The sequence below is a fragment of the Macaca fascicularis genome, chromosome 6 (genome assembly GCF_037993035.2).
Source record: "Macaca fascicularis isolate 582-1 chromosome 6, T2T-MFA8v1.1".
In the NCBI taxonomy this organism is placed as follows: domain Eukaryota; kingdom Metazoa; phylum Chordata; class Mammalia; order Primates; family Cercopithecidae; genus Macaca; species Macaca fascicularis.
In genome coordinates, this window is record NC_088380.1 from 79,380,530 (window position 1) to 79,406,927 (window position 26,398).

The 26,398-nt window shown below is 37.4% G+C and overlaps 1 protein-coding gene across 10 annotated transcripts in view; it reads right to left on the reverse strand.

The window, feature by feature from the left end:
• Positions 1 to 26,398, reverse strand: part of CERT1 (ceramide transporter 1) — a 148,215-nt gene continuing 121,817 nt past the window's right edge. For 2 of the 10 annotated variants that reach the window (XM_045393874.2, XM_015451613.3), the window contains 7 exons: positions 20,713 to 20,808; positions 17,649 to 17,781; positions 16,398 to 16,468; positions 13,698 to 13,826; positions 12,819 to 12,948; positions 11,069 to 11,205; positions 1 to 171 (listed from right to left, as the gene is read on the reverse strand). In XM_045393874.2, coding sequence (XP_045249809.1) covers positions 11,078 to 11,205; positions 12,819 to 12,948; positions 13,698 to 13,826; positions 16,398 to 16,468; positions 17,649 to 17,781; positions 20,713 to 20,808 — 687 coding nt within the window. In that variant the 3' untranslated portion in view covers positions 1 to 171; positions 11,069 to 11,077. Of the gene's footprint in view, positions 172 to 2,615; positions 5,697 to 11,068; positions 11,206 to 12,818; positions 12,949 to 13,697; positions 13,827 to 16,397; positions 16,469 to 17,648; positions 17,782 to 20,712; positions 20,809 to 26,398 lie in introns of those variants that run through there. The other 8 variants (XM_005557184.5, XM_065546388.2, XM_045393873.3 and 5 more) reach the window with 4 other exon arrangements.

The window sequence follows — 26,398 nt, forward strand, 5'->3', positions numbered from 1 at the left end:
TTACAGTGAATCCAAAGCTTGGTTTATTTCCTCAGTGATCATTCTGTGGTAGGCAGCCAACAAAACAGTGATAGTTATATTGCAGCTCATCCTTGGGTTGAAAATCTGGGATAAAATCCTTGGGCTTGTTTGTAGTAATGTTTTATGACTCAGTTTCCTGTTTCATCTGAGCTGGAGGACAGGAAGAAAGTTTAAGCACCAAATCGTGATCAAATTTCATCTTTACTGACCTCCTTTCTGTATCTGGTAGGATTTTATAAGACACATCGTTACAAAAGCCCCTTGTGATGGGACCACATATTGATAAGCCCCACTGTAAGTTGAAAATAAGTTAAAATAATAACGCATTTCGACAGAAGCACCTCGACTTACGATGTGGCTATGTACTGATAAGCCCATTCCAAGTTGAAAATACCGTAAGCTGAAAACTTTTTTTTTTTGAGACAGAGTCTTGCTGTGTCACCCAAGCTGGAGTACAGTGGTACAGTCTCAGCTCACTGCAACATCCACCTCCCGGGATCAAGCAATTCTCCTGCCTCAGTCTCCTGAGTAGCTGGGATTACAGGTGTGTGCCACCACACCCAGCTAACTTTTTTATTTTTAGTAGAGACAGGGTTTCATTATGTTGGACAGGCTGGTCTCCAACTCCTGAGTTCAGGTGATCCACCCGCTTCAGTCTCCCAAAGTTCTGGGATTACAGGTGTGAGCCACTGCCCCTGGCTGAAAATGTACTTTTGACTTACAGTATTTTCCGCATATGATTGGTTTACTGGAACACAGCCCCATGGCAAGTTGGAGTGTACTGTATTTGTAGTGCTTTGTATAAAGTCAAACAATCATAAATCGAACCATTGTTAAGGAACCACGTGTATTTGGAATTTTGTGAAGCCAATATTGAAGTGTGGGACTAAGACCCATACACCAAAATTGCTAGTCTTCAAGCATGTTGGTTCTTTCCAGTCCATCAAACACTATATTCTAGATATTACACATAGGCATTAAAAAGTAAAGTCTAATGGGAAGAAAACAAACTTGAGTCAATCAGTAGGTTTGGAACCCCAACCTGTTCCCTCCTCTGTAAAAGAGGGGTGGTATCACCAATCACCACTATCACCTCACTGGACTGCTGAGTGGGGAGGAGTCAGAAAAAGCAGGCACAGGGCCTGGTACAGACACGACGGAGATACCCTCACACAACACCTCATCAACCACAGAGCCTGGGTGACAGGAACATCGTGGTTTGGCATCTTCTAATAACTTCAGAGGTATTAAAGATTTGTTCTAGTACTAACCTCACACAACTCTATACAAAGAAAGAATGAAGAGGCCAAATAAAGTAGCTTCACTTATGATATCTGTGCAAGGCTATTCAAAGGATACAGATGTGGAAAGTTCACAGAAAATGTGTCTTAATAGGCAGACAATGTAAATGATAGTATGAACTCTGTAGTAACCAAGTTCAAATAATGGCAAGAAAATCTGGAAGAGCCTATAAAAGCAACCCCATTTGAAACTGCTAGGTAGAACTACACCTTATTAGTAGGTTATATTCCAAAGTCAAGCCTAAAGCAAAACCTGCAGTTAAAACTGCCCTAGAAAATCCCTCTAGGAATGAGGACCACATATTTCTCTGTCAACAAATTCAACACAAGTCAGATTTTCCCTCCAGCATCCCACCAGATTAAGTAGTTGGTTTTTATTTACAGATTACATTGTTTGGATGTCATGTATTTTTGAACACTAGGAAAGAAATATGCTCAGTGCCTTTCAATACGAATCCACTGGCTGAGTGAACTGCAAGTTCACACTTCCCATTTCATGGTTGTTCTAGGGCATAAATTCCCTGAGTGCAACAAGTGGAGCTGAGATTATTTAAATGAGATTTAAATAAATGAGATGATTTATTTATGGTTAAGTGCATAGAGATCAATTACAAAATAAATGTGTATCATTCGCCAGCGCTGTGCTTCCATTTTAGAAACACCCAAGTGAATATAGCTTAATTCTCTAGCAATCTTTTAAAACTTCTGGACGTGATCCACAGTAAGAAATTCATTGTAAACTGTAACCCACTACACACATATGTATAATACATATGACAAAATACATACAAAATATTTATTACATGTCATATACTTGATATATTCCACTGTTATATTTTGTTAAAAAAAAATCGGGCTGGGCACTGGCTCATGTCTGTAATCCCAGCATTTTGGGAGGCCCAGGTTGGTGGATCATCTGAGGTCAGGAGTTCGAGACCATCCTGGCCAACATGGCGAAACCCTGTCTCTACTAAAAATACAAAAAGTAGCCGGGCGTAGTGCCTCACGCCTGTGATCACAGCCACTTGGGAGGCTGAGGCACAAGAATCGCTTAAACCTGCGAGATGGAGGTTGCAGTGAGCCAAGATCGTGCCATTGCACTCAAAGCCTAGGTGACAGAGCAAGACTCTGTCTCAAAAAAAAAAAAAAAAAAAAACAAAATAAAAATGTCGGCTGCAACTTTGTTTTCTTGATCCCTAACTGGGTTACAGGAAGAACACTGAATTTCAAGCTCTTAACTACTCAGAGTAGGGCAATATCTCAGGGTTAAGGAAAACAAATCAAGCCAGCATATTTGTCCATAATATTTTAATACTTTTCCACTTTAAATACTGGTTTTAATTTTGTGATTGTAACATGGAAGATCCAACTTTATTATGTTTAAAAAACATCATCAGGATCATAAAGCTATTATAGAAGTTACTCTACACACTCCCAAGGTACTTTAAAATGATTATGTTTTGAGTCTGTAGATGAACCATGACAAAATCCAAATACATCGTCTGTACAACTCGGACTAAATACTGGTGAAAAGTGTTTAATTGGACAAATAACTGATAAGCTTAAAGATAACCAGCACAATTTCACAAGAGAACCAGCTCAGCCCAACTAAAAATTTCTTAATAGCAATTGACACTGACGTTGTATTAGGTGTATAAATTAGTTGATGAAACTGAACAAAGAGAAAACCCATTCCTCCTTTTCCTTATTTTGCCTTCTTACACCTCCCTTGCAGATATAACCCTCCTTTGGTTTAGTTACCCCTGTGGCAATACCAAACCAAGTACTGCAGTGATCATCCTCTACCTCAAAACCAGGAGTCCTGAATTCCAGCGGAAACACTGTGCTCTCTTGTCCTGTGCAGTGGCAGTCAGGGATAAAACCCCACATCACCAATAGATTTCAAGTTTCTAACATAGCACAAAAGATAAACTGAGTAGAAAAGAGAGTAAAGGGTAGTTTTTTCTTTTGGTTTGGAGGAAGACAAATTATCTGTAGATGAGAAAACATGAATATTCAGGATGTAGGAATCAGCTTAATGAAAATAATTCTAGAGGATCTAAATGTTGTCCATAAGGCCAGTACCTCTCCAAATTCTGACCTCTTTTGGACTCTTTCCATATTCACCAATTTATTTCTCAATCTGATTGGGTGGAATTAACTCTAGTGAAGTAAAAGTGCAGTTATCTAAAGGTAAAATGTTATCTTTTCTTCTCTTAATACAAATATTTTAGTGTAATCATTTTATTTACAGAATCAATTGCAAAAGTATATCATCACATTTAGTCCAAATGCAACTAGTGATAATTAGATTTAGATATTGCTTTGTAAACTTTCCATACTTCTGTAAAATAAAGCTATCCAATTTAGTAATGAAAGAGTTAACTGTCTGTGTTCATGACAGTTACCAGAAATGGCAAACAGAGAAACATTTATAGTGAGCATACAGAATTTTTTTGAAGATTCTTATCAGTGGCTATGGTGAATAAACCTGCCCTCCCCAACCCTCCCATTCTCCCATCCCAACCCCATAACCCACAGCTGATTGTAAAATAAAATACACATTTGAGGTATAAACTTTTCTTTTTTAAACATCACAATATAAAATGTTAACTGGTGATGTAGTAAACCAACATGATAATTTGTCTTATTTGCCTTACTAGCATTACCACCATATAGGCACTTTTCCACGTAGTCAAATTATGAACAGCATTTTTCTATAAGGCATATTCCATGCACATCATTTACAGAAAGGTAAATTAAAAAATAGAAAAGATTATGGAGCGTGAAATCTGCGTGCATGTAATGTAAGCATATGTTTTATATGTATTTTTCTCTCTGTACAGAATAATAAATATCACTATATCTGATGCAAGTAATTCACTTCCAGGATTGTGCATATTAAGCGATCAGACTAATCCCATCATTAAATTATTATCTTGCACTTATCATTAAGACTCCATTACCATGTATGTGATATATACAGGACATGTTCCATGTGACATGACTTTCTGCTTTACAAAATGGGTCCGATTTCTGTGTTTTTACAGAGCTGAACAAGTCAGCGAAGCATCTACAAAATGCCTCTGATTTGTATAAATACACTGGTGTGTAAACACAATGAAGATTTTGAAGTGGGCAGTCATTTCAACTTCAGTGAGCACTATTCCTTGCCTCATCTCCATGCTTCAATGTTGTTCACAAGACTTAAACTGAAAAAGGTATTTTACATTTTAAGTTCATATAGCAACAAAGAAATGCATTTCAGTTTGAATCATGTGGAATCTTTACTGCTCTGCTGAAGTTTCTGATCAAGAGGCAGAGAGGCATTGCTCACATTTTCCATGTATACTTTGCAACCTATCTTTTAAACTGACCCAAACTGGAAGAACAAACATATATACCCGTTACTGAATACCAGAAATATTGAATTAAATGTCAAACTCAGTCTGATTTGCTTTAAACAAGTTATACCATATACTACCTTAGAAATTTAAAGAAAACATGAATTTATCTTGACCATTTTCCAGAAAGTAGTCTATACCAACAAGATTTGTACAGATATTTCTGTTTGGAGACAGGCAGAACCAATTTAGGGATTACCAAATTGTGTTTGTAATAAACTGAAAAAAATGTCTAGCACACAGTACACAACTAAAAAATATAATAGAAATATAAAGATATCTGGGGGAAGAAATAAAGCTTTTCACTTTCTCCATCAGAACCAAAGTTCTTCATGGGAGTAAGACTATAGAAAAGGCAAAATCACAGGTTATTGACAGCCCTCAGTTATTAAGACACACACAACATGAATCATTATAGAAATCAGCAGCAACGAATTCTATGATTATACAAAGCAAAAAAGTCAAAAAATTCTGGACACAGATTTGACTGTAGGCCTGAAAAAAGAACCTCATCCAGATTATTTGCTGCACAGAAAGCACATGCCCCATGTGCGTTCAACTTTTGTGCTTTTCTTTTGTGCACAAAACCTGATACAACAGAGGATCTTAGGCTGGACCATAGTAAATTAAAAATTCTGAAAAAGTATCCAAAAATTAAAGCATCAATTCCTAGTTGTGATTCAAAGTTGATTTTTTTTTCTCTTCTAGGAGCAAGCAAATAAAAATATAGCCATATACATGTAATTTTACATGTATTTATAGTTATATGCTGAGCAAGGAGATCTAGCAGGAGATAGCTAGTGTTAGATGTTCAGCTTTGCTATTGCAATATTTTGTCATTTTTGTACACAAGGCCAAGGTCTTGGGCCACAGACGAGGCTATAGATCCTACGTTCCAGCTTAGAGCATTCAGCTTTTTTTTTTTCTTTTTTTCTCCAACATGGAATGTCACACAGCCTTGCTTCAGTCACTGAAGGAAAAAAAAAAGACAAGTAAAAAACTCAGCAGTATGTTTGTTACTAACAGCTGCAAGACTACCAGAACACAGTTCTCCCACCCTCCATATTCATGGAATGCACAGAATCTCTATTAAAATTTATCATTATGAATGCAAAATTATTAACCTTACAAATTTGAACTTATCCTATCAGCAAGGAATCGAAGGTATATGGAATTTTTCAAAAGTTAGGGGAATAGTCCTCTCTACGGTCTGGGCCTCCAAGATGACAAAGAAAAGAAGGAACAATGGTTGTGCCAAAAAGGGCCGCTGCCACGTGCAGCCTGTTTGCTGCACCAACTGTGCCCTATGCGTGCTCAAGGACAAGGCCATTAAGAAATTCGTCATTTGATACACAGTGAAGGCCACAGCAGTCAGGGACATTTCCGAAGCAAGCGTCTGTGATGTCTATGTGCTTCCCAAGCTGTATGTGAAGCTACATTACTGTGTGAGTGCTTCCCAAGCTGTATGTGAAGCTACATTACTGTGTGAGTGCTTCCCAAGCTGTATGTGAAGCTGCATTACTGTGTGAGTTGTGCAATTCACAACAAAGTAGTCAGGAATTGATCTCATGGAGAAGAATCAAATACCTCCACCCCAGTTTAGATCTGTGGGTGCTGCCCCTTGACCCCCACCAAAGCCCATGTAAGGAGCTGCGTCCTTAAAGACTGAAGATGGACCATTCTCTGGAGAAAAATAAAATGGAAAGTGTACTTAATATTGCATGCTCAGTGTATTTGTGCCACATAGGGTGAGAATTTTTTGTGTGTGTCAGACCAAGTGTGAAGTGACACAGTGTATTTTCATGAGGGAGAAAGCTTATTTATGTAAATCAAATCTTAACTGTTTGTAGTCACATCCTCGGCCTCACAATTTGCATAGGTGTGTGAAATAAAGGGGGTTAGGCATCTGAAAAAAAAAAAAGGGCAATATAGGCAAGCAGAGGGGATCAGTGAAAGGTCTCCTGATTTTTACCCCACAACATGGCATTTCTTTTCTTAGCCTGCAATAAAAATTATGACATACAATACTATTTATCAAGAATTTAAAAAATGTATTCAAGCTATGAGAGAGACGCTTGCCTTATTTATATCAACAAACATGCTCTGAACTCTTTGTCAAATGAGTTTAAAAGTTTTTACTGGCTGGGTTAGTGGCCCACGCCTGTAATCCCAGCACTTTGGGAGGTTGAGGCAGGCGGATTGCCTGAGCTCAGGAGTTTGAGACCAGCCTGGGAAACATGGTGAAACCCCAACTCTACTAAAAGTACAAAAAATTAGCCGGGCATGGTGGTGTGTGCCTGTAGTCCCAGCTACTCAGGAGGCTGAGGTAGGAGGAACACCTGAACTTGGAAAGTTGAGGCTGCAGTGAGCTGAGATTGCTCCAGTACACTCCAGCCTGGGCGACAGGAGTGAGACGCTGTCTTTAAAAAAAAATCTATATATATATATAGTTTTTACTGTTAAACAACTTTGGATCTTATTAACTCTTTACAGAACTTTGTCTAAAGGTGATATACACACTATTTAATGTTACTATTTTTTCCATCACCAAAATTAAGAATGTTCGCTTTCCTAGGGTTTCAATGCTGGGTTTGACTTCATACATTTATCTTCCATAATTATTGTAAGAAAAAAGAATCATGTTACAGTAACAAAGATTTTTTCACATTAAGGTTTGAATTTGGATCTTTGTTAGAAAGAAACTCAATCTGGACTCAAAAAGCCAGATTTGAGTTTGGGCCAATGAATCTTTTCAGTTGTATCTTTGCACACATATACATGTATCCACAAACAATAGACCTCTCTTCCCCAGAGACGTTTTTAAGATTCCAAGCTCCTCCCTCCTAGGTCCATAAATGAAAAATCTGTGCACATATACATACACACACACAGACAGTCAATAAAACACTGCTCTAAATCCAACAGTCTAGATGCAAATGTTGCTAATATCCTACCATGTATCTTTCAAATGTTTCAAAAAGTTATTCTTCTCAAATATAATTGAGAGCATGTTTTACACAGAACTGCATTCTGATTTCTTTTGCTTTAATACAAAGTTATATTTTCTGTCTTGTTTAGTTGAATATCTGAGCCCCTTTGGTAAGGAAGTCATATAAAGCATCAAGAGGGAGGCTGTTTCAGCGAGGTCATGGTGAAGAGAGAAGACAGAGTGAAACAAAATCTGGTCTTGGATAGAGTGAAACAGCACCACTTTAAAAACCTAGTGGCTATGGCAAACAGACATATCACTAAGCAGGGTGATAAGCCTGTTTCTGTCACGTGCCATCAGTTTTCTGGTTTATTTGATAAATATGGCACAGACTCAGAAACAATAAGAAGTAATGCATCCAGATCTAGCTATAACAATTCTAAAGTACAAGATACTATAAAAATCGTGAGCACACTTAATGCAGTGCACATGTGCCTGAGGAGAGAATCCCTAAAGAGTCAGGCTATATTACAAAACACTATTTTCAAATACCCTTTTTCCTGGGAAAAAGCTAAATAAGACATCAATGTAATACACCTTATGTTAATATGGGATATTAGTTAGTATCGGACAATAAATTTAGCCTTTGCATTTTTTTAAAAGAAAGACATACTATAAACATCATTAGAAATCAGATTTGTTTAACATTATTTCATTATATAATTGACTATTATTTTTAGCTAAAGAAAAGGACTCAAGAATATACATTTCTCAGCCAATTACTTAACATTCAGTATAGGTGAGAATGAGAAGATATTCACGTGTTACTGCTTACCATTTGTGTATCACAATTGGCAATACCTAGTAATATTTTAAATGTTATTACAAAATAGAATTTATAGAAATAGTATTATACAAAAGATTCTCAATGGAACAAAGCAGGCTTAAACTCGGTCATAAGAAGAATACAATTAAAACTACACTGACAGAGTATTTTTCACCTAATGAGTTGGGAAAGTTACAAAGTTTTGTTTTACGCATTGTATGAAAAATTATGGGACACAGGCACTGCAATTCATTATTGCTGTTGAGATGGTCAATTACTATAACCTCTATGAAAAGTAGTATCTAAATTATAAATGCACAAACCCCTAGCAGGGCCACTAGTACCACATCTATTAATTTTTCCCACATATAAACTTGCAAGTACAAAATGACATATGGATACAATTAAAACACGGTTTTAGCAAAAATTGGAAACTGTAATATTCACCAATGCAGAAATGATTAAACAAATTATGTGTATCTACACAATGGACTACTGTATAACCATCAAAATGAGGAAGCTCCTTATAAATATGTGAGACCTTCAAGATAAAATGCGAATATAAGATGTTGAACAGTGTTTACAGTATGCTGCTGCTTCTCTAACAACAAAAAAAGTGTATGTGTGTAGAAAATACACTAGTATTTGTTCATTCAAGCATTAAAAACTTTCTGGAAAAAACTAGTAATAGCATATAGTAATAGTTAATAGTATATGGCAAATGCAAGACAGGATAAATTTTACTGTGTAACTTTTTCATACTTCTTTTTTTTGTTGTTTTTTTGAGATGGAGTCTCGCTCTGCTGCCCAGGCTGAAGTGCACTGGCTAAATTTCACCTCACTGCAAGCTCCGCCTCCCGGGTTTATGCCATTCTCCTGCCTCACCCTCCCGAGTAGCTGGGACTACAGCTGCCCGCCACCTCGCCCGGCTAGTTTTCTGTATTGTTTAGTAGAGACGGGGTTTCACCAGGTTAGCCAGGATGGTCTCAATCTCCTGACCTCGTGATCCGCCCATCTCAGAACTTTTTCATACTTCTTTTTTTTTTTTAAGAGACATTACCTGTCCAGGCTGGAGTGCAGTCGTATAACCACAGCTCACTGCAGCCTAAAACTCCCGGACAAAGCGATCTTCCTGCTTCAGCCTCCCAAGTAACTAGGACTATACGTGTATGCCACCACGCCTAATTTTTTTTTTTTGTCAAGATGGAACCTTGCTGTGTTACCCAGGCTAGACTTGAACTCCTGGCCTCAAGCCATTCTCCCACCTTGGTCTCCCAAAAAGTGATGGGATTACAGGTGTGACCCACTGCGCCTGGTCACTTTTGACTTTTAATCATGTTAATGTATCACTTACTTTAAAAAGTTAAAGATTCTGGGCCAGGCGCAGTGGCTCACGCCTGTAAACCCAGCAATTTGGGAGGCCCAGGAGAGCAGGTCACCTGAGGTCAGAGTTCGAGACCAGCCTGGCCAACACGGCGAAACCCCGTCTCTACTAAAAATACAAAAATAGGCTGGGCATGGTGGTGGACGCCTGTAATCCCAGCTACTCAGGAGGCTGAGGCAGGAGAATCGCTTGAACCTGGGAGGCAGAGGTTGCAGTGAGCTGAGATTGCGCCACTGCACCCCAGCCTGGGCAGCAAGAGAGAAATGTTGTCTCAACAACAACAAAAAAGGTTAAAGATTCTACCTCTTTGCATAGAGGTGTTCAGTGCTGTACTGGTTGACAGTAAAAATACGGAACCAACTCAGACATTAATGTGGGACTAGTTAATAAATTCTGCAACACGCATGTAACAGATGTTAAAAGAATGAGATATTTTACACATCTAATGTCTTATAAATATAGATAGTCAAGATACATTGTTAAGTGAAAAAAAACAGGCTATAAAACAAGAATTTTGTTATAATAGTAAGTATAAACATTTTAACTCTCAAAAATATGTCAGTATATACAAAGAAAAATCTGGAAGATTATACAACAAAAATAACAGTTTCGAGGAAAGGAAACAATACATACAGGAAGTTTGCCCTTCTGCAATTCTACAGTTCTATAATATCAAAATTTCTTTACATAAGCATTAGAAGAAAAAGGAAACAATAAAAAAATTAAGTTTTAAAGGCTATAAACTGCAATTCCCAAGGCCAGGCATGGTGACTCATGTCTGTAATCCCAGCACTTTGGGAGACTGAGGCAGGATGATTGTTTGAGGCCAGGAGTTCAAGACCAACTTGGGTAACATAGCAAGACCCTTATCTCTACAAAAAAAAAAAATTAGCTGAGTGTGGTGGCACATGCCTGCGGGGACTTCCAGCTACTGTGAAGGCTGAGATGAGAGGATCGCTTGATGCCAGAGGTCGAGGTTGCAGTGAGCTGTGATGATGTCACTGCACTCCAGCTTAGGCAACAGAGCAAGACCCTGTTTAAAACAACAACAATGACAACAACAAAAACCAACGAAACAATACTCTATAGGGGAACATCAAAAAACACAGCAAATACTTTCAACAACTAAATTTTGGTATCGACAGAGTCATATTAGTCAAATAAAGTTAAAAAAAAAAAAAGGTAAAACATATCTTCTAGTACCTGTTAATACTAGAACAAAATAGGCTTTCCTGCAGTTTTTTCTTGGACGTAAGAAGTAAAACGTTTTAGAAATTTAGGATACTCTCGCTTTGCCACTGCCCTTAACACTGAGGCTGGTGCCCATCCACCAGGGTTCACTGTAAGATAAAGGAAAATTAAAATGTATTAAGATACAATTCTCCAAACATATGTGAAGCACTTAATTTGTTCCCTTGCTTTTAAAATATTCCTCACATTGGACCAATTTGCATCTTCTTTTTTTCTTTTTTTTTTTTCGAGACAGAGTCTCGCTCTGTTGCCAGGGTGGAGTGCAGTGGTGTGATCTTGGCTCACTGCAACCTCCGCCTCTGGGGTTCAAGTGAATTCTCCTGCCTCAGCCTCCTGAGTAGCTGGGATTACAGGTGCACACCACCATGCCCAGCTAATTTTTGTATTTTTAGTAGAGACAGGGTTTCACCATGTTGGCCAGGATGGTCTCGAACTCTTGACCTCATGATCCGCCCGTCTCAGCCTCCCAAGGTGCTGGGATTACAGGCATAAGTCACTGTACCTGGCCGGACTAATTAGCATTTTTTAAGTCCCAACCTTTCATTCCTTAACACTATCCATCAGACATAATCAGACAGCAAATAAGAAAGCATTTATAACCTTTCTACAATGTTCTTGGTTCCCGAAATTACCTGTAAAAATTACTATAGCACCACTTAAGGTTATTTAAGGCAGATTTATTCATAAATCTGTACTGTAATTAAATAGTAACTTACTCAGGTACAACTGTTTCTTTAAACATACTAGCAGTTATGGCCCTATATAAAGAAGGCTTGACTTTTGATGAGAGAGGTTGCAATGATTACTGCAGGTGCAAAGTAGGTAAAGCAAGGACCCAAAGCAAGCAATGAAAAGGCCTATTCAAAGCGAAAGAAATAGGTAACTAGCAACTAATAAGGACTAGGGAAGCGCTGACTCAGAAAACAAAAAGCCTGACGATGAATGCCAAAGAGAAATAAATATGTAACTAGCAACAAATAAGGTTAGGGGAGCCCTGATTCAGAAAGTTAAAAAGGCTGACAATGAGTAAAAGAACTCTTAATTTCCTTCCCCACTGTTGCTTATATTCCTAATTATAAACACATTCTATTAGGCAAATATCTAAGAAAATGGTGCTTAAAAATGAAGGCTAGGCCGGGTGCAGTGGCTCACGCCTGGAATCCCAGCACTCTGGGAGGCCAAGGTGGGTGGATCACGAGGTCAGGAGTTCAAGACCAGCCTTGCCAAGATGGTGAAACCCTGTCTCTACTAAAAATACAAAAAATTAGCTGGGCATGGTGGTGGGCACCTGTAATCTCAGCTACTGGGGAGGCTGAGGCAGAGAAACGCTCGAACCTGGGAGGCAGAAGTTGCAGTGAGCTGAGATTGCACCATTGCACTCCAGCCTGGGCAACATAGCGAGACTCCATCTCAGAAAAAAAAAAAAAAAAAAAGAAGGGTATATGACAGTGACCTAGGGATAAAGTTTTAAAATTTACTTATCCACCTCTAGCTTCAGAAATACTCATATAGTAGTAGCTCCAGGGTGAAATTCAGACATCTGTATTTTCAAAGATTCTCTAGTAATTCTGATATACCTTTCTCCAAATTAAAATTCAGTAAACTAATGGATAAGAAAAAGGCATTTGTCCAAACTGTTGTCATATAGGTCATGATCAAGAACAGCCACATTATCAAAGAGCAAAAACAATAAAATACATACCATTAGCTACATATGTAATCTTGCATAGAATGTTATCCCTGCTAATTTCCTGGTTTCCCTCTGGTGGGCTTACCAAGGTTTGACAAATCATAGCAACATTTATTTTGGCACGGACACATCGGTTGTTTAGCTGCCAAAACAAAAAACAAAGCATCAGTAGATACCCAGTATTTTGTAAACTCTGCTGGTCTAGTCTCATATTAGGTTAACCAAAATCATAACTCTTAAAAACTATCTCCAGTGAAATCTTATAAGCACCAAGCTGATATGACACCAGGATTCCTCCCCACCCACTTTTTTCGGGGACAGGGTCTTGCTCTGTTGCCCACTCTGGAGTGCAGTGGCGCCATCATAGTTCACTGCAGCCTCAAACTCCTGGGCTCAAGCAATCCTCCTGCCTCAACCTCCAGAGTAGCTGGGACCACAGGTACACGTCACCAGGCCTGGCTAATTAAAAAAAAAGAAAAACAAAATTTTTCTTTAATAGAGGTGGGGTCTAACCATGTTGCCCAGGCTTCCCTCCTCTTAAGTGGTAAATGGAGCTAAATTGTGGTAAACCACAGAGGTTTGGCTGGTAGTTGATAATGGCTTAAGAGATAACTGTGGGAAGTAGCCTATTGCCCAGGGTACGTACTGCCCTTTTGGCTGTTTCACCAAACCTTAGAAGGAAAGGTAAATGGCCCTGGTGGAATGTTCATAGCCATGACTGTTGCCCTCAGACAACACATGGGCTATACTATTGCTAGCAGTCAATCTAACACAATAAGAAGCATTATCAAATCAAGTATTGTGTGTGGGATGTGTTTATCGTCTTTATCCTGCATTGTGTATTTAGCTTTATATTGTTTAATTATACACATTTATATATATTGTACTTACAGGAGCACTGTCATGATCCACAGAAAAATTACAAACTATCCAAGTTTCAGGGTCATTTTCAGTCAAGGCTGATATCTTTCGAATGGCAGAAAGATATAATACGTCTCGCTGAGAAGCAGGCCACACCCTCTGTGGAGAAGTAAAAATCTTCTGAAAAACAGATCTAACATGGAACTAACAGGACAAACAAATGTAATGCCAATAAATGTCTTAATTGAAGGTAAAATCTCTCAAATTTTAAACAGAAAGCATCTGATGATATCTACCAAATGATTAATTATGAACAGAGTTAATAGCTTTGCAGAACAATATAATAAAAGGAATAATGTTCTATTTCTTAAATTATAGTAAAATATATACACATATAATTTGCCATTTTAACTAATTTTTAAGGTACAATTCAGGGACATTAATTACATTCACAGTGCTGTGTAACCATACGGCTATCTCTGAAATTTATTATCATCCCAAACAGAAATTCTGTACCCATTAAGCAACAACTTTCCATTCCTCTCTCCTCATACTCCATGATTATGGTCCGCTTAGATTCAAAGATTTAAAGAAAAAAGACTTCTTTGAATCAAATCACATTAGAAAGAATTCTAAGTCACTTAGATTGAGTATTTCAATATTAAGGTATGCAAGGGGAAACATATACTCTGGGAATGACATGGAGCCTAGGTCTTCAATAAATGGGACTCCTTTAAATGAGAAAAAAACAAAAACAAAAAAAACCCAACACAAATCTTTTATCCTGTTTGTTACTTCTGTTTTGATTATCTCATATATGTACCTGGACTAGTCCTTATTATGCAGTGTCATTCTTGATTACTGAGAGTAATAAATAGCATACAATACAAATCATTTGCAAGATGAAATGATTCATTTTTTAAAGATACAAAATTTCATGCAGTTGACGAACACAATGTTGGGCAAATTGTGTGGGGACAGTAATACATGAAGATTTGGCAAATTTAGACCTAATGAATACAAATCCACAGGATGATAAGATAGAAATTTAAAGAATGAGAATGACTTAAACATCAAGAGACCAGTAGCCCTCTTTTAAGACCATACTGTAAAAGAAGTCAAATTTAAAGGGAAAAATATTGTAGTGTAAATAACACTATAGACTTTGAGTCTAAGCAGAACATTATCATGGAATGTGAGGAGAGGGGAATGGAGAGTTGTTGCTTAAATGAGTACGGAGTTTCTGTCTGGGGTGATGATAAATTTCAGATATAGTGTTAGTGGTATGGTTACATACATTGTGAATGTAATGTGATTTTCTTGGAAAAATTATTCCAGGACAATTTGTTTATTCCAAGAATTGGCAAATAATTATAACTGTAACACATTTTGTTACATATAAGATTTTAATAATTTTTAGTTTTATTTTTCAATCCTGATACAACTTATATGACCCTCTCTCCATCTACTATTTATCTAGTAGAATACCTTCAGCAGATTGTTTTCCATGATGGATTATTTTCAGATAATAAGGCTCTTTTGGTTCTAAATTATTGGTTATTTATCTTCATTCCCAATTATAGGGCGACTTATTAATATTCTGACATTTACTAAATTTTAGATTTCAAATTAGACTTCAAAATTTGTATGCTAAAACAGAATCTTAACTGTTATGCATTTCTGAGCAGCTATCATGTAAAATTAAGTATGGCTCCTAATTATTAGATACAAGATGTCTCAGATGACAAGACTGAGCTTAATACAAAACAGACTAATGTTTTCATACAATGCACTCAAAAACCATTTAAAAAAGAAAAATGAAGTACTCACTGAATTGGAAAAACAAAGTATCTATTAAATCATTATATTTCTTTTATAATGTTTAATATTGTTTTTGGTGGATCTCTCCAAAATTTTAATTCCTTTTATTATGATATACACATTATGTTATTGGGCAGTTTTCAGAAAAGAAACAGCAGAATAAGGCAAGAGAAATATTAATTCTATAATTTTAAATATCAAGAATAGCAGCAGAAGAAATAAGGTGAAAGGGAACTAATTTATATTTCTGTGTGCTCTGGTGTATGACTAACCTCTCAAGTCATGCTCTGCGATTTTTCTTTGCCTTCAGATAATCCACTTACTTTTATATCTATTAGTCTTAACATAGGCTAATACCATACTAGCCATTACCCTTATTGTTGTTGTCACAGGAAGCTATAATTCACATTCATATTTGGTAACTATCATTTACCTCTTAATAGAGACTAGATACTAGAAAGGTATTTAAATGTATTTCAGTATTTCAGAAGGCTCTTTTCTAGACTTAAAATGTGTATAAAGAAAGCTGAGAGCGTGGCATACACCTATAGTTCCAATTACTTGGGAGGCTGAGGCAGGAGGATCACTTGAGCTCAGGAGTTTGAGCCTAGCCTGGGAAACATAGCAAGACCCTGTCTCTTCAAAAATAAAAACCGCATCAAGGGAACTAACTGTTGATCTTTATCAAGCACTCTATTTCTAGATTGTCTCTCTCAGATTCTTGCCTGCACACATTTCTGCTCTGAACAGGTTGATACACCTTTCAAATATATGACATTCATGAATCATTAATAAAGTCTTTGGATTTTTGTGCCTTTTAATAACCTCCCCAATTTTACTTTAGGGAATCTGCATGTCTGTGTTTGAACTACATTGAAGTCCTTTTAGGATGAATGAAGAGATCTTTACCTTGTGTGTTTGATAAATGATGATTGCATTATCAGCTAATGTTTCCACCACATGAAAGTTTTCTATAGTTGCTGAAATGAAGAGAATAATAAAAAGATAAATTATCTTTTCCTAGAATGTGATCAATTAACTTATGATGAAAGTCACGTACGAATGGACAGTATGGTCAATTGAACAAGATCCTGCCCTATCTAGGCTACGTCCAAATGGAAGGTAGCTAACACTTAGCATTGTGGTTACAGATGAGGGATGTGAGGTCTGATCACCAGGAAGCCTCATTTTCTTTGGCCCAATATCTATCTCCCACAGCAAGAAAGCAATTCTAATCACTACTGCATCACTCAGGCACAAATAGTTCCCTAACACTAAAACTGTTCCCTTTTTCCCTAATTTATTGATGTTAAATAAATTGTTATATCTAATCTTAGGTGGCTATTTCTGTGAAAAAGGGATGTCAGACTGCCAATGATAAACATGATGTTGAGAAGTATCTATACTTAGGAGATTGTGTGTCTAAGGGGAATACACACTAAGAGTAACTCTAGGCTGGGCGCGGTGGCTCATGTCTGTAATCCCAGCACTTTGGGAGGCCGAGGCGGGTGGATCACCTCAGGTAAGGAGTTCGAGACTAGCCTGGCCAACATGGTGAAACCCTGTCTCTACTAAAAAATGCAAAAATTAGCTGGGCGTGATGGTGTACACCTGTAATCCCAGCTACTTGGGAGGCTGAGGCAGAAGAATCACTTGAACTGGGGAGGTAAAGGTTGCAGGGAGCTGAGATCACGTCATTGTACTCCAGCCTGGGCAACAAGAGCAAAACTCCGTCTAAAAAAAAATAATAATTCTAAAGTAATCACAAAAGGATTCACCTAGGATTTACCATGGAAACAGTTTAGGAAAAAGTAGATGATGAAACAGAAATCTTCAATTTCAGTCTTGGCTTCTCCACCTTGTTGCCTTTGACAAGTCACTTTGCCTATCTGAATTTTACTTAATTTGTATGTAAAATAAGCAATAATAACTACTTATCATTGTAGGATTACTGAGGTTATTGGATCAAATTACATAGTAGGAAGCATTTTGTACACTGAAAAGTTCCACATAAATGTATTGTTAGTCCTCTACATGATTTTCCAAATACTTTCTAAGTTGATTTTGTGAACTATGTATGAGATGCAGAAAACTAGGCTGGATTTGATATTAAATTCAAAATAATAATTAGATTAAAATATATTAATAATGACAGCTTACTTTCCCAGTCATTGCGAACGTCAACATTCCAGAAATAATTGCAGACCTCATGTCCTGTGACGCCTTTAACTGCATGGGTAGCTTTTAAAGGATCCAGAACAATCCCATTTTCTTCTACTTCTCTTCTGTATACCTAAAGATAACATAATTCCAAAACTGTTTGAAAATTAAAAATCAAGTCCATAAAAGCATGAAAACATGCTTTTAAATATGGCTGCTCTTTAGATTTTTATGAAAATCTATTTATAGAACATATTCTGCTAAAAGAAAATTAAAAATTTCAAACTAACAAAAAGTACTGAAAATTATAAATCCAAGGTAAACTTCATAAAAAACATGCGTATGTGATAAATAACTTACTGTGAGTTGTTTAAAAATAAATGTATTAATTTGAATTAGGCATTATTTACCAAACATTCTCAAAGACTGTTTAACATGGCTAAGAAAACCAAATAAACCTGGCTAGAATATATTCTCCTTAAAGATACTAAATTAAGGTTGCTTTGTTCAATGCTGTATCCCAACATCTAGAATAGATGTATCTGAAACACAGTAGGCACTCGGTTATTTGTTAAATCAATGGCTGAAAGCTAAGATGGCAAAAACATAAATAACAGATCTATCTTACTTTAAATACTGAGGTTATATACCTTAAATGCTAAGTAAAATTAATTATTTTAAAATTATAGTTTGCTACTTTAGATAATTATGTGATAAATACTTTTGAGAAATGAAGAAACATGTATCATGGGGGAGAACCAAGTGCCAATTTATGAAGGACCTATGGGGCTAGACATTTCACATAGTTTCTATTACAGCATCTCTCAACAGACTACCTTCCCCTACAGATTTATTACTCATATCATTGGGACCACCGTTTTCCCAGCTACCCAAACTAGAAACTCTAGACTTTTGATTCCTCCCTTTACAGTTCACACAGCTAGTAAGCTTTTTACTATTCTTCTTCTTTTTTTTTTTTGAGATGGAGTTTCGCTCTTCTTGCCCAGGCTGGAGTGCAATGGCGCCATCTTGGCTCACTGCAACCTCCGCCTCCCAGGTTCAAACGATTCTCCTGTCTAGCTTCCTGAGTAGCTGGGATTACAGGCGCCAGCCACTATGTCCAGCTATCACTTTGTGCCTGACTCTTTTAAGTAGTCTGCTTGTTCTCCAGTTTCTTCCCTATCAGCTTGATCTTCTTAAAATTATACTTTTCTATCCCAGCACTTTGGGAGGCTGAGGTGGGCGTATCACCTGAGGTCAGGAGTTTGAAACCAGCCAAGCCAATACGGTGAAACCCCATCTCTACTAAAAATACAAAAACTAGCCCAGCATAGTGGTGGGTGCCTGTAATCCCAGTTAGTCGGGATTACCAAAAAAAAAAAAAAAAAAAAAAAAAAAAAAGATACTTTTCATACAGTGGCTAATCTACTGTTACAGACAATTGTTATAGACAATGACTATTCTCTTTAGAGAGTAACTTTATGCTTCCCATAATCTAGGTCCAATTTCTCTAACACTGTGGGCTGTAGGAGTACTTATTTTCTATTCCTTGTTCCAGCTGGAGAGACTTCATCTAGACCATCACTCCTGGCTTCTCTTCAGTGCTTCACTTCCTCCTCCTTAGAGGTAGGTGACTCTACCGTGACTGAATGATGACTACAGAACAAATAAGGCAGGTGTGGCTCAACCCTTTCTTCCGCAAAGAGCATACATCCTGGCCTGCTTCTGTAGTGAAGGTTTGTGATTATCCAGCAATGCCAGGAACATGCTTAATTCTGGAATAACAAGACCCTGTAGCAGCTGATCTCAAACTATTTTCTACAATCACCTTATCAGAATTATAGCTAACATTCTGGTAACTCATTTATCTGTCTCTTTTATTTTATGTCTTAATTTGTTCCTTATTCAAGATGAGAGGAGATCTCAGCATCTAATATTATATCTTATTTGCTAGAATAATTCTGGTCAACACAGATTATGCAAAAATCCCGACTAAAAAGTTTGCTTTCAAGTTTTTGCTCACATCATTATTAATAAATTAATAAAAACAATTTTGTTATTATTTCCAGATGCAGTTCAAATGCTTCTCTGCATTGTAAAACAATCTAATTGTTTCAAATCACAGAGATCTTTCTTTTCTGATTTTCTCCACCACTCATCTGTACCCTTCACTCAGTACGTTATCAGATGGGGCCAAGTAATAGCATGCATACACACATATATATATATACTATTTTTTTAGACAGGGTCTTAGTTTGTCACCCAGGCTAGAGTGCAGTGGCACAAATGTGGCTCATTGCAGCCCTGACCTCCCTGGCTCAAGGGATCTTTCGCCTCAGCCTCCTGAGTAGCTAGGACCACAGGTGTGTGGCACTGCACCTGGCTAATTTTTGTATTTTTTGTAGAGATGGGGTTTCACCGTGTTGCCCAGGTTTGACTTGAACCCCTGAGCTCAAGTAATCCACCTGCCATGTCCTCCTAAAGTGCTGGGATTACGGGTATGAGCCACTGTGCCTGGCCAATAGTACCTTTTAAATGTCAATATTCTTTTTCTTCTCTCATTCCTTGCTCTTATTTTCCGTCCCTGTGTTTAGGGATGTAAACAAGATTAACTGACCAATGTCTGAACATCAAATAAAGGTGCAGTAAGAGAAAAGAAAAGGAGGGTATAGACCAAAAAGGGAGAGAAACAAAGTGTCATCTAGGCACAACATTCAGTATGTTAAAAAAAAAAAAACAAAAGGAAATATCCAAATACAGGACCATCAGCTAATTGTGACCTTTCATATCTAATTCTCCAAATTTTATTTTCTTCATGGCCCAGTCAAAACAGAAAGGTTTAATCATATATTTATATTACAATCATAAAGAAATTTTAGTAAAGGCAAAGCCAGAAAAGCAAAAAGACATGCTATTGCTCCATATATGATACTGCTTTGATCACATGTAATAATTTGTTTTAAAGGTAAGTTGAAAGTGCTATCCTTATTCATATCAATAGTAATGATAATATGACTGAAACAGAGATGCCTTTGGCAATCTACAACTTTTCAGGGGGAATTACCTTCATTTCTCCTTCTTCTACAACCAACTGCCAATTGGCATCTCCGCCTACATCCTGTAATGAGTAAGTCATGTGGTTCTGCACCATCTCTTCAACCTTGTGAGGGGAGGAAAAAGGCATGAGAATCCAATAGGTATGTCATAATCTCTAAAACAGAATGGTATTCAGTTAACTTCAGTTCAGAAATGGTGCTCTTAGTAGCTGAGCAACCAAATGGACAAAGGTGAGGAGGTTTTACATAGCGTTTGAAGAGTTTGGTCCACATTCCAGATATCCAGGTTAATGACAGGAGACAGAAATGAAAAGAAGGAAGATGGGTCACTCAAGTAACACATATTGGCCTAATGTGTATCAAGTGACCAATAAGCATTTTCTGGAAAAAAGAAATATTCCATTCTATATCATAAAACAGAGATAATGTGTTAAAGTATAAAATAATGGAACAGTATAGATAAAAGGGGCACAGAGATCATCCCGTCCAATGTTTCTATATTTAAGACTATGTAGAGATATCAGGAAGGTCTGATATGAACAAAGACATATATAGAGAGAGCACATCTTTGCTCTCATATGAGCAAAGATTAGCAAAGATATATATGTATATGTTAAAGATTTCAATACAAAAAAGGTGAAAAACCTTCCTTATGCCACTGATAAACCTGTTTTACAATGGAATATAAGCCAATTTAAAAATAATCAAACCCTTATTTATTTGATTCCAATTTCTTTGTTCTAAATTCTTTCAGGGACAATGCTAATATTCATATATTCAAGCATTTACACATAATCACCTTTTAGTTCATTTTAAAATTTCTAACAATTTCCTTTAAAAAATTTTAAATTTGAATTTATAACAACTTTTTACTGATATTTAAATATAACTCTTACCTATCACAAATTGTCCTTATACATTTTATGTAAATAAGCAAAGTTGAATATTTCACACTACCAGAATTCTCAGATTTATTGGAGAACTGAAGTGATACAAAGTGGAAACAAAGTAATTTCATTTTATGTAATAAATATATTAGAAGACAGAAGAGCTGGAAAATATATATATATACACACACACATATATATCATACTTCCATTAAATTTTATCCTAAAGTTCGTTTGTTTTATATAAAGTCTATTCTGTTCATTAGGAATATAGAACAGGAATCAGTTTTGAACATATTTCAAAGTAAATAATCAACTCCCCACCCCCCACCCAAGAGACAGGGTTATTCTGTCACACAGGTTGGAGTGCAGCGGCACAATCATAACTCACTGTAATCTTGAACTTCTGGACTCAAGTGATCCTCCTGCCTCAGCCTCGTAAGTAGCTAAAACTACAGGCCTATGCCACCATGCCCAGCTAATTTTTTTTTTTTTTTTTTTAAGAGACAGGGTCTCACTTCGTGGCCCAGACTGGAGTACAGTAATATGATCATAGCTCACTGCCACTACAATTTCCTGGGCTCAGGGGATCCTCCTGCCTCAGACTCTGAGTAGGTGGGATTACAGGAGTACAACACCACACCCAGTTAATTTTTTGTAGAGACAGGGTCTCGCCATCTTGCCCAGGCTGGTCTTGAAGTCATCTTCCCACCTTGGCCTCATTAACGGTTTTAAAAAAGAAACTCACTCTGGGAATATAATTTTCTATACCAAAGGATGTTATCAATATGTTATAGTGATGTATACTTCTGCTACCTCGAGTTTGTACATCTTAAATGCATTTTTGATTACTGAAAGCAGATATGGCCTTAAGTGTCTCCTGATACATCAACCATCACAAAGAATATTTTTGATAAAAATGCTGAGATTCTATAATCTACTTTTATACTAAATAAACACTAACAATATTTTATTCCTTTATTCATAATTCTCAAAACAGTGTGAGTTACTGATTTGACAGAAATTTAACAGGACATTCTACAATTTTACAAAGCCTTGGAAAATATAACTTTCAGTGTTGCATGGAGAAACTGTGCACCTTTATAATTTCAACATCTGCTTTGAGAGAGCAAGGATAACTAATGCAGGATTCCAAGTTACTAATACATACAAAATGTATCTGATTTCCAAAATGAAAAGTCCCAATTACTATGCATAAATAAAAGTAGCATTGGCTTGATTCATTTGTCTGTGTCACACTGTGATTAGGAGAAATGTTTACACTCTTCAGATTCCAAAATCTTAAAAATCTTTAGATTTGAGTATGTGCTTTGAGGTAGGAAACTAGCAGTTAAGCACACCTGTATTTATTATGAGATAAGAGACAGAAAGAAATGCTACCCCCAAATAAACCCTACTTTCAATACGTTACTTGTGAAAGAAGAAAGTGAAGAACAGAAGAATTTTATCCTGTTAAAAAACAGAATCGGGTTCAAAAAAAAAATTTTTTTTTTTTTGGAGATGGAGTCTTGCACTGTTGCCCAGGCTGGAGTGCAGTGGCGTGATCTTGGCTCACTGCAAGCTCCGCCTCCTGGGCCCAAGCCATTCTCCTGCCTCAGTCTCCCAAGTAGCTGGGACTACAGGCACCCACCATCACGACTGGCTAATTTTTTGTAGTTTTAATAGAGACAGGGTTGCACCGCGTTAGCCAGGATAGTCTCGATCTACTGACCTCATGATCCACCCGCCTCGGCCTCCCAAAGTGCTGGGATTACAGGCGTGAGCCACCATGCCTGGCCTAAAATAATTTTTTAATGCTACTTAGCTCTTTTGTTAAAAACAACGCAGGTAGTTGTGTTTCTGTTGGGGAGATTATTCTGAATTAGGGATTTCAAATGCCTAAGAAATGAGGTGTTTTTGATTTGTGGTTTTGTCCAAAAGAAACCAGATTCCACAAACATAAACGCACAGTAGGTAGCACAAGTCAAAAAATATATAGAAAGCATATTTAACATTGTCTTTCTAGGTAGGCAAAAAATGCTATTCCTTCAACGGTAGGCCATGAGGCAGGTCCAGGTTCAATTTTCAGCCATGCTGTATAAAAATGTTTTAAAAATAATATTCCTGTAATAGCTACACTGCATCAATGGAAAACCAGTTTTCAAAAGGTTCAACAAAGAAACAAACATTCAGTGCTATGCTCCTAAAAAACTAAAGATCTAATGAAGTACTAAATTACTGTAATAAACTCTGCAAAGCTTTCATCATGGAATCTTCATTCATTATAATATCTTCCTTGAGGTAATAACATTAAAGTTAAGAAGAGAGGTATACAGGTAAAAATCTCACTATAATAAATTTTATGTTTGCTGTAGGAAAATATGAAGTAACCAATATTACCATAGGGGCAGTGACTTGGGCACTGGTGACCAGACTGACACTTCAGATCTAACCTAATAATCTGCTCACTTTACTGTTCAGTTATGACACTACATATTAAAAAGAAGTGGGAAGCTGGGCGTGGTGGCTCACACCTGTAATCCCAGCACTTTGGGAGGCCAAGGCCGGCAGATCACAAGGTCACAAATTCGAGACCATCCTGCCTAACACGATGAAACCCCGTCTCTACTAAAAATACAAAAAAATTAGCCAGGCGTTGTGGCGGGCACCTGTAGTCACAGCTACTCGGGAGGCTGAGGCAGGAGAATGGCATGAACCTGGGAGACAGAGCTTGCAGTGAGCCGAGATCACGCCACTGCACTCCAGCCTGGGCGACAGAGCAAGACTCTGTCTCCAAAAAAAAAAAAAAAAAAAAAAATGAAGTGGGAAACAAGCAAATACTGTTTCATAAAACAAACAAACAATAAACAAATATAGCCAAATTTACCATGCTGTTAGGCTCAAAATTTGACATTCTAGGAAATAATATTATAGTAACACCTCCTGTCACTTATAAATGAAAAAGACTCAGTCAAAAACATTGAAGAAGGTGAACAGTGTTTCTAAGTTTTATTTAGGATAAGTGTAATTTCAGAAATCATGCCCTTGATTTTTCCAGACCTAGAGTTGAAAATGATTAGCTGACACACAAAGCATCTTCAAATTAATAAACTATGAAACAACATGGAGATAAAATACATTTGATACAGAAAATTAGCTGGGCGTGGTGGCGGGCACCTGTGGTCCCAGCTACTCAGGAGGCTGAGGCAGGAGAATGATGTGAACCTGGGAGGCGCGAGCTTGCAGTGAGCCGAGATTGCGCCACTGCACTCCAGCCTGGGCTACAGACCGAGACTCCGTCTCAAAAAAAAAAAAAAAAAAAAAAAATTTGAGATAGGGGGACATTTGCTCCAATTCTAACCTTTTCTTCCATCTCATATCTAAATCACTCAGTATGATGCCATTTCTGAAGGCTACCAAGCAGGATTTTTCTAACACTATTACCCAGAAATCTGAAAAGAAAATTGCCTTTTGATAGCACAATAAAAGTCTAAGTTGGGCATGGTGGTTCATGCCTATAGTCGCAGCAGCTTGGGAGGATCGCTTGGGCCCAGGAGTTTGAGGTTAGTCTTGGCAACATAGCAAGACCTCATCTACTTAAAAAAAAAAAAAGAGTCTAGAAGGGCTCAAAAACAGCTCAGATCTCTTTCTCTTATGCATGTAAAAGAAATACAACTATGTTGGTCAGGCACGGTGGCTCATGCCTGTAATCACAGCACTTTGGGAGGCCGAGGTGGGTGGATCATGTGGTCAGGAGATCGAGACCATCCTGGATTGGATAATACAGTGAACCCCCCTCTCTACTAAAAATACAAAAAATTAGCCAGGCATTGTGGTGCATGCCTGTAGTCTTAGCTACTCAGGAGGCTGAGGCAGGAGAATCATTTGAACCCGGGAGGTGGAGTGTGCAGAGAGCTGAGATCGCGCCACTGCACTCCAGCCTGGGCAACATAGTGAGACTCTATCTCAAAAAAAGAAAAAAAATACAACTACGCTTACTACAAACTCACAAAACCATAGAGGGGCTTGTTAGATAGAACAATTATTAATAACAAATTAATAGTGTACTGTTAACCCAAAAGAGAGATGGTTAAGAACATAGCACTTTTAGTCTACCATATTGACAAAAGTTAACTGAATTACAATATTCAGTGCTACTATATCAATAGAAAACTGACCTGGGAACGTAAGCTGGTTCAACTTTTCTAATTAAGAGTTTGGCAGTAAAAATTTTTAAAACTTGGCTGAGGCCTGTGGCGTGTAATCCTAGCACTTTGGGAGGCTGAGGTGGGAAGATCACTTGAGGCTAGGGGTTCAAGACCAGCCTAGGCAACACAGTGAGACTCCCGTATCTACAAAAAATAAAAAATCAGCTGAGAATGGTAGCGCATACCTGTAGTCCCAGCTACTCAAGAGGCTGAGGCAAAGATCACTTGAGGCTTCAATGAGCTATGATCGTGCCACTGCATTCCAGCCTGGATGACAGAATGAGACCTTATCTCTTAAAAAATAAATAAAATACCAGCCTGGGCAACATAGTGAGACCTCATCTCTGTTACAAATAAAAAAATTAGCTGGGCATGGGGGCGTGTGCCTGTAGTCCTCAGTTCCAGCTACTCAGGAGACTGAGGTAGGTGGATCGCTTGAGTCCAGGATCAAGGTGCAGTGACTGTGATCTCACCACTGCACTCCAGTCTGGGGAACAAAGCAAAACCCTGTATTAAAATTAATAAAAATAAAATAATATAATATAATAAACACTTGAAAATGTTCATGGCCTTCGTTCCCACAATTATGCTTCTAGGAA